Here is an 8,933-nt window from a genome sequence, read left to right on the forward strand (position 1 = left end):
TCTATCCCCTTACTGCTAGGGAGACTAGAAGTCGGAATCAAGATGGCGGCAGGCTGGTTCCTTCCAGAGGCTCTGAGGGAGCATCTGTCCCCTGCCTCTCTCTCACAGCATCTGGTGTTCCTTGGTTTATACACAGCTCACTCCTATTTCTGCCTCCATCTCCTCATGGTATTCCTCTCTGTGTGTCTCTCTATCTTCACATGATCAGTTTATAAGAACACCAGTAACTGGATTTGTTGGGAGTCGCCCCTGCTCCAAAGACTAACTTCCCAATCCCCCAAGAAGAGCCGTCCAATGGTGAGCCCTGCTGGCTCACATGATCCTTACCCACCAATCAGAGCCCTGTTGGCTCACCTGATCCTACCCACCAATCAGACTAGCCCTGCTGGCTCACCTGATCCTTACCTTCCAATCAAAAGGACCCCATGCCAACTGTCAAACCACCCTTGGCTCTATAAATATGCAAAGCTGTTCCTCAATAAATGGGCATTTGCTCCGATGACAAGCCTTGTTCGTTCTTTCAGGATTCAAGACGCCCTCATATCCAGTAATACCTCATCTTAACTATTTATATCTATAAAGATCCTGTTTCCAAATAAAGTCACATTTTGAGGTTCCATGTGGATATAAATTGGGGTGAAGGGCATACTATTCAAGGATAAAATTGTTCTGTGATAAAAGTGTGGCAGCATTTCTCCAGGGGTTCCCATAGGAGCAACCCACTAGATTATAACTGGGAAGCTAAGAAGGGCCGTGGATTGGGAGGAGGGGTATGTCCTCAGTGCAGATTTGAAGGGCAAGTTGTCTTTTGAAAATATAGGTGCCTAGCATTTGTTTTTTGTCGTTATTGTCATTCTCTCTATGCTAGTTTATACAGCATCCATTGCTCTTTCAAGTTTCACTCTATCTAGTTGAGAGTTCCAGTGAATAAAGGCAACTAGACTAGAATTCAAAAAAACCTGCCTTAACACCTTGTTTCTGTCACTGAGTCTAAATGTGCTCAAAAATAGTATCCTAAAAATAATGAAATTTCCAATGGTCTTTGGGGGATATTTGTGACATTTTTCAGCCCTGGAGTTATTAAAACCTAACACTGCACTAAGACTTTTGTGATACCATATTTTATTGAGGACACAAGGCACTCCGAATGTAATACCAGAGGTAAATTCCCCTTCCAGAAGAGTAAAATCACACAAAAAAATATTTTTGGTATTTTAAGCAATTAACTCCAGTTGCCTAGAAATACAACTAGAGTTTCGTAACTATGTGGGGCACACATTTGCCTGGTATTTCGGAAGTCATGTTCCAGATCAGCAGTTAAAATGGACTGTAATGCAAATAAATGTGCATACAGGTAAGGATTCCAGGAGTTTCAAATACCCTACAACATAGGGCATTCTATGTAGGAATTTGATTCATATTTCAGGCACTAGAAAAGAGAGGTGACAGAGTAAGAGGGGGAAGAGAACAAGAATGAGCTCATTAGAATTACATGACTTCTCTGAGCTTCAATTTTCTCTTTCCAGAAATGGGCTTAATAATTCATTTTTTCATTGGAGTTCTCTCACATGGAGTGCGTAGTGCCATTTCATTATTTATCACATAATCAAGCTCCAAAATGCCTAGCACCTTGCCAGCCTTTAGTAAGTGTGCAATTCATGTTTGTAGTGAATGAAGGAACGAGTATGTCCCCACGATTTCAAGGGGTTGTTCTGAAATGTGTTGTTAATAGCTATAGGCCCCTATTCTGCTAAATAGTACTGACCATCCTCATTTCCCTGTGGCCTACAAATGTTTTCTTTCTTGAGCAGCCTCTGCCTTGGCCACTAGATGGCGCAAGAGGAAAGTCCTTGAAAGACACAGAAATGAGGCAAGATGGGAAATTGGCCCCAAAAGGAATAAAGCAGACATCCTCCAGGTTAAATCGGTAAAATAGGTAGGCAACAGTTCACCCAAGACACTGAAAGGAAGTGAAGCCTCCAGGAGGAGGATGAACTTAAAATGAACTCTGAGCACTGGGCAAAACAGAGACCAAAAAAAAAAAAAAAAAAACTATGCAAACAGTAATAAGATACTGGAATCAAGAACAGTGATCTTGAATAACTTTCTGGGACCCTAGGGGAAGATCAGCACAGCTGGGACAGTGCAAGAAGGCTGACCAGATCAACCCCCACGGTGAAGGAGTATCACCACTACAATGAGAAACCTAGAACGGATTGTGAAAATGCCACTCCACAGAACCGAGTTGTTGTGTAGACTCTAATGCAGATCACTCTAATGCAGATCATGCTGTATGTAGTTCTCATTTCAGAGTCAATTCTTAACAAATCCTTGTGCCGTCCTATTTAAAGGCACCAAAGAACTCCCCTAAATGGTTACATGGAGGCACCAGGGCCATACGCTCAGTTCCCTATAGAAGTCAAGAATCTGGAGTTGAGCGTGGTTGAAAGAGAGCAATCATCTGGAGTACAGTGCTGCTTTTTAAGCCTTGCTTCCTCTCGGTTGGGTAGCATGTGATTTCCAGATGCAACGGACCCCTCCACTTCCTGGGATTGTGCGCTCATCAGGAGTCTTCCCAATGATTGATGGAAATTTCTTCCTGTAGATCAAGCCTCCAGGAAGAAAAGCTGTGGTCTTCGGAGTACAAGCCACTCCCAACCCTGGAACAATTGCATTGGTCACGGAAGTTTAATGCATTGCTATTCTGTATTTTTAACATCAGTCTCTTATGAGCTTGGTAAATGTGAATTGCCACCATGAAAAAAAAAATTTTTCCTCTGGACAAAATTCGTTCTCTGAACCTGTTGGACTCAGAGCCTTGAATTCTGTGTTGAATGCCAGCTGGGATGTTTTTGGCACCTGATCAAGACTCCTGGTTGCTGATCCTTTCCTTCACATCCTTTTTTCACTCTTCATGTCCAGGACTCTCTATCCTGGTTGCATATCAAAATTATGCATGAAGAATTTTATTCAATGCAGACTCCCAGACTCAAGCCCCAAAGATTCTAACTCAGTCGATGTGGTTGACACAGAATCTGTATTCCTAAGAAGCCAAAGGATTCCAGTGAGGCTACCCCTAAACCTCTGGTGTATAAGAACTGTTCATCTTCTTGAGTATAATCCCACAGGTTACTCCAGGAGCAAAGAATCAGGAAGTATTTTATTTGGGGGGTAGGAGGGGAAGGTCTCCTGATGAATAAGAACTCCCTTCTACAGCACCCCTGACCTTTCAATTTCCCATGGAAGCTGTGTATCAAGGAGCTTGACCAAAAGCTGCCAGTCCACTAAAGCTTATCAATGTTAAGGAAATAGCCAACCTCTGGAAGCACTAGCCTTTAACTATATGTATCAAGAGAATCCCATTAGTTGTTGGAGAAATGGCTATTGGTACACTGTTTGGGACCACCAAAATACATATGAGACCAAAGTCAGATATATAATTTATGGCACTCAATGCAAAATTTAAAAATTATGAATAGTTTCAAGAGAGTAAGAGTAAAGCATTAAACCAAGTGAGTACTCTGAGCAAAGGGCCTTGGTCTCCTGCACAATTACACTCCCAGGAAGCTGGCTGGCCCTATTTAGGAGTATGGAGACAGGGCTACAACTGAGACAAGAAAAAGATTGTAAATCAATAAGTATGTTCTAATTTGTATCTGATCTTCCTTTCAATTTGCATGTCTTCCTGATCCACACAGCAGCCAAGGATCTTTTTAAAATGCAAATGGATGGCGTCACACCCCTACCTAAGCTATTTAGTGGCATCCCATTGCTCAAGGTGGAAGTCTGAGGTTCTCAGTGGCCCACAAGCCCCTGTGCCACCTGACCCCCTTCCTTCCTCTCTCACCTTGCGCTCCCCAATTCTCTCTGGATGCTCCAGTTCACACTGTCCTTGTTCTAGTTCCTCCGATTGCCCAGGCCTTTGCTGCTCAGAGCATCCACAAAGGCTGTTCTCTGTAGCCAGAGAACTTTCCATACCTAACCTCACCTAGCTAAATTCCACTTATCCTTCAGGTCAAAGGTTAAGTGCTGCTTCTTCATAGGAGCTGCTGCTTCTTGGGGTCTGTCTGTTTTCTCTTGTGACCCACTATTCCCAGCCTTCCTCCAGGGTGCCCTGTGCAGTTATTTAACATCTATCGGCCCTGGTGACTAAATGCATCTGTATCTTATTTCTGTCACACTTTCCTTGCTTAGCACAGAGCCTGAAACACAGGAGATGGACTAGAATTATTTTTTAATTGACGAGTGGGGGGGGGGGGGAATGAAGAGAGGGTAAAAATGCCAGCTACTGGTGTTTTCCTGTTGTTAAAGAAATACAACCACTCCCAAAGGCCACCGGTTTGATAGCCCCAATCACTCCATACTTGGCATTGAACTTTCCTTACTAAATGAAAACAATGCAGTTGGCCCAGGACAATCCAGGTTCTTAACTTTAATCTCGGTATGCTTATTGACGGTGCTTTGGCTCACCAAAAATTCCATGGGGGATTTTTGTGGTCACTCCTTACGTACCAGGATTTCGTAGCATGAGAATCATCTCTCCTTCTCTTTCTCTCTCTGTGTAGGGGAACTGGGGAGAGACGGTGTCTGTGATTTGGTGGCTCTGGGGTATTAACAGCAAGAGCTTAAGTTATTAAACAGAGCAGCTCTAATCCTCAAGGTTTCCTGGAACAGTGGGGATTATTGTATTTTTTTTTTTACAACAGAGTCCATGGAGCTATTCTAATGAACTACAGTTTGCTCCCTGCCAGGCCAAAACTGACCCCAAATGCCTTTCCGCTAGGTCCACATCCCCACCGTAGGAGAGGTGATGGAGTTCTACTTGGAGATCGACCCTGTCACCTTGAACCTGATCATCTTAGTTGTGAGCTACGTCATCCTGCTCCTGGTGTTCCTCATCTCCTGTGTGCTCTATGACTGCCGAGGCAAGGACCCCAGTAAGGAGTATGCTCCCGAGGCCACCGCGGACGCCCCGCCCTCCATACGCCTGGTGATGATGCCACAGAGCACTCCTGGGGCCCCCTGGGCCAGGGGGCCTGGCCTTCATATGAAAGATCCTGCCCCACTGGGGAAGAAAAGCACCATGGTGTGAGCTGGATATGGGACACTGGGGAGAGACCCCTGGACTTGCAAGAGAGGACCAACTCTTGCCTATGGTGGCTCCAGTTCTCTCAGCACGTGGGTCCTGCTTGGCTAAGGAAGCTGGACGTCTGTCTTACTTTCTGCTTTCTGGTCCCCCGTCTTTGTAGATAAAGCAACTGTTTAAGGTAAGATGCCCAAAGTGGTGTTCAGTTGAATTCTCCAAATGCAAAATATCAGCAGGACTATTGTATGATGAAGTCAGTTACTGTCATTCCTGATAGGAGAGGTTGGCGTTGAGTAAGGATTGAAAGGAAAGAGTAGAAGAGAGGTGTGTGTATGTGTGTGTGTGTGTGTGTGTGTGTGTGTGAGAGAGAGAGAGAGAGAGAGAGAGAGAGACAGGCAGAGAGAGAGAAATGAGGAATGACACTCACTCAAATCCTTCCTATACTTTCCAAGTCCTTTACATTCAAGGTGACTATGCTGGACTGGCTTCAGGTTACTGTTATTTCTGTACTTAGCAGTTCTTCACCTGGTGACAGTATGTCAGTGTAGGGAATGTGGGAGGCCAATCTCACACGTGATTTGAGTTACCTCCCTGGCTGGGTGAGAGGCGCTTAGATACAGCTGTGTCTGAGCCATTCCCCACCCTTTCCCAGGTCCGAGGGCTTGTCCGTGCAGAGGTGGGCCTGGCCACTGTCCTGAAGACCCAGTCGTCACCCCTGACCTTGGGATGCTGCCCCCTTAACCTTCATTGGATGGGATTTTCCCTGGAATTTTTTGTTCCCCAATAAAAGCCCACTCCCTGGCGTGTTCTCTCTCTCTCTCTCTCTCTCTCTCTCTCTCTCTCTCTCTCTCTCCTCTTCTGTAAATCTCGCCACCGCATTAGGTGGCTGGAGGCAGGAGCTAGGAGAAGCCCTCTCGGAGCTGGTGTTAAAGGTAATGAGAGTCTGTCTCTTTAATTAAAAACTCCCTAGTAATTTCTTATGAACCGAACCTTCTTTCATGAAGCCAGCGCTGGCCGAGTGGCAGACAGGAACATGGTCACTGTAGAGCATACAATGAAGATGACAAAGCTTGGAGCCTGGGTTCAAACCTGCCTCCTCCACTTAGCAGCTGTGTCACCATGGCTGTGTCAGCCAGCTCTTCGAGCCTCAGCCTGGTGACAGGCCTGGGCTATGTAAATGAGAGAGCACTTGAGACCTTGCTTGTCGCATGGCCATAGCATTTATGACACTTGGGGTCGTGATTCCCTGCCATGCTGCTCGTCAAGTTGTTTGACCTGAGTCCTCCAATCTGTAATACAAAGTCTGTGAAGGCTCATTAAAAAGCCAAGGTTCTTCCAAGTGCAGTGGCACACAACTATAATCCCAGCGGCGTGGGAGGCCAAGGCAGGAGGATGGCGGGTTCAAAGCCAGCCTCAGCAACTTGGCAAGCCCCTATGCAACTTAGCACAACCCCGTCTCAAAAGGAAAATTTAAAAGGTCTGGGGATGTGACTCTGTGGTTAAGTGTCCCTGGGTTCAATCAAGCTGAGGTCAAGGTCCCTCAGCTTGGTGTCTCCACTCCCCAGAACACTGCTGGGCATCTTTCTCACGCCCTTTGTTCATTGTTGTTGACTAATCAACTTGTTACCCTGTTCATTCATTTACTGGCCTAATTTTGCATTATTATCTCCAGAGGTTTTGTGTGTGTGTGTGTGTGTGTGTGTGTATTAATCCTCCTCTCCCTGATCTCAGGGCAACTTACATGTTCCTTTGGTGATTTATTCAACCCTTCTTCCCATGAGGACCTGGGTAGAAATACAAAGAAAGAAGCCCATCAGGCCCCGTGCCCTCTGGTCTTTGCTGCCTGACAGAAGGAAGAGGGGTCCCGGGTGACTTAGTCAATGAAGAAGGAGAAGGCACTGCAGATGCTCTGCTAGAAGTCCACCCAGGGTCCAGGAGTCCACAGAGGTGCCACGTGTGCAGGAAGGGCTCAAGGAGCACTCGAATGATGTTGAATGGCCAGTTCCGTCTTAGACTTGGGCATCAAAGATAAGAGACTCTGACTGAAGGGTGAGTGGCCCCCACAGCCCTCTGGAGAGCAGGGCCTGGCACAGCCTCCCTGCCAGCGGTCACAAGGAGCACGGTTTCCACTCTGAATGATTAAATAGCTATAGCAAATGTGAAGATAACCCCTCTTCTTTTTTTTTTCTGATTTTGACATTTATTTTTAATTTTGTTCTGATTATATCAGAAAAGTATACTTACTCGTAGGCAAATGATGTGAAAATGATATTGAAAATCCTGCTATAGTTTGAATCTTGAAAGCTTCCCCAAAGCCTATGTGTTAAAGGCTTGGCCACCAGCCTGTGGCACCATTGGGAGGTGGTGGAACCTTTTCAAGAAAGGACCTGGTGGAGGGAAATTAGGTCACCGGGGGCATTCTGTTGATGGGCTGTTGGGTACCTGCTCCCATCCTCTTTCTCTCTTTGCTTCCTGGCCAATGAATGAACAGGCCTCCTCTGCCACACGCTACCACTGACACACTGTCCTATCACAGGCCTAATGCAATAGAACCAAGTTACCATGCACTGAAACCATGAGCCAAAATGTACCTTTTTTATTTATCAAGTTCATTTTCTCAGGTATTTTGTCACAGCAATTGACTAACACAACCTTTTTTCTTTTATGGTCAAGTAGTCATCTCTGCTTTTATAATGAAAATATAAAAGGAAGGGGTAAACACAGTAAATTCACAGTGTCTTCTAGGAATCTGCTATTTCTCTAGTGTGAGCTTCCCCTGGACTAATCTTCTTATTTCCCCTGTCATGGGAATGAATATACATATATATTCATCAATTGGGGAAAAAAATATCAGTGGACCACAAGAAAACAATGATAATAATAATAATTAATGTATGTTATTGAGAGACAGAAACATATGTTCAACCCATCTAATATTAAAGTTAAGAATATGAAATAGGGGCTGGGGTTGTGTCCCATCGGTAGTGCACTTGCCTAGCATGTGTAAGGCACCGAGTTCGATTCTCAGCACCACATATAAATGAATAAATAAATAACAAACGTCTATCAAAAACTAAAAAAATTTTTTAAAAAAAGAGTATGAAATAAATATTCAAAAATTTTTAAATAAAAATATTTCCAATTATGTCTTTATTTTATATTAGAATCAATTGAAGAGGAAAAATTAACAGAAGTGGAGAATAGAAAAATAAATTACAAGAGAAAAACAAATGATGATAATAGTAATCATAACCACTACAACAGATAAAGGGAACAAAAATAAAGACAGAAAGAAAAAAAAGGAAGAAAAGAAGGAAACAGAAAACACTCTAAGGTGAATTTGGAATAAATCGAGCCTCTGGTTGATTTGATTTGGGGTTCACTGAATTCATGCTCTTTAAACAGAAACTACATTCTTCACACTTAAAATAATCTTGTCTGTAAATCATCGACTCTTGGAATCTTACAGAAGCTAGAGATATAAAAATTTAAGAATTTTACTGGCATCTTATTCATTTTCTGTTGCTATAACCGAGTACCACAGGCTGGATGGTTTATAAAGAACTGAGGTTCATTTAATTCACGGTTCTGGATGCTGAGAAGTCCAAGAACATGGCGCTGGTATGTGCTGTGGGCTTTCTGGCAGCATCATGGCACAGCAGAGGGCATCACATGGTGAGACAGAGTGAGCATGCCAGCTTGGGTCTCTCTTCCTCCTCTTATAAATCCTCTAATGGTAGGATAGGGGCCCCACCCACGTGACCTCATCTAATCCTAGGTACCCCAGTGGCCTCACCTCTAAATACCATTAATATATAAATTTGGGGATTAAGTTTCCAACATGAGC

General features: G+C 44.2%; 1 protein-coding gene across 1 annotated transcript; it reads left to right on the plus strand.

The window, feature by feature from the left end:
* The first annotated feature begins 4,579 nt into the window (after nucleotides 1-4,579).
* On the plus strand, nucleotides 4,580-5,253 carry Smim36 (small integral membrane protein 36). Its single transcript, XM_048788675.1, has one exon. The coding sequence runs from the start codon at nucleotides 4,811-4,813 to the stop codon at nucleotides 5,090-5,092; it is 282 nt and encodes a 93-aa protein (XP_048644632.1). The 5' UTR covers nucleotides 4,580-4,810; the 3' UTR covers nucleotides 5,093-5,253.
* The last annotated feature ends 3,680 nt before the right edge of the window (nucleotides 5,254-8,933 follow it).

Source organism: Marmota marmota, unplaced genomic scaffold (genome assembly GCF_001458135.2).
Source record: "Marmota marmota marmota unplaced genomic scaffold, marMar, whole genome shotgun sequence".
Taxonomy (NCBI): domain Eukaryota; kingdom Metazoa; phylum Chordata; class Mammalia; order Rodentia; family Sciuridae; genus Marmota; species Marmota marmota.

Excerpts from the sequence above, each read along its gene's own strand:
- Smim36 (XM_048788675.1), top strand. The coding sequence starts at position 4,811 with ATGGAGTTCTACTTGGAGATCGACCCTGTCACCTTGAACCTGATCATC.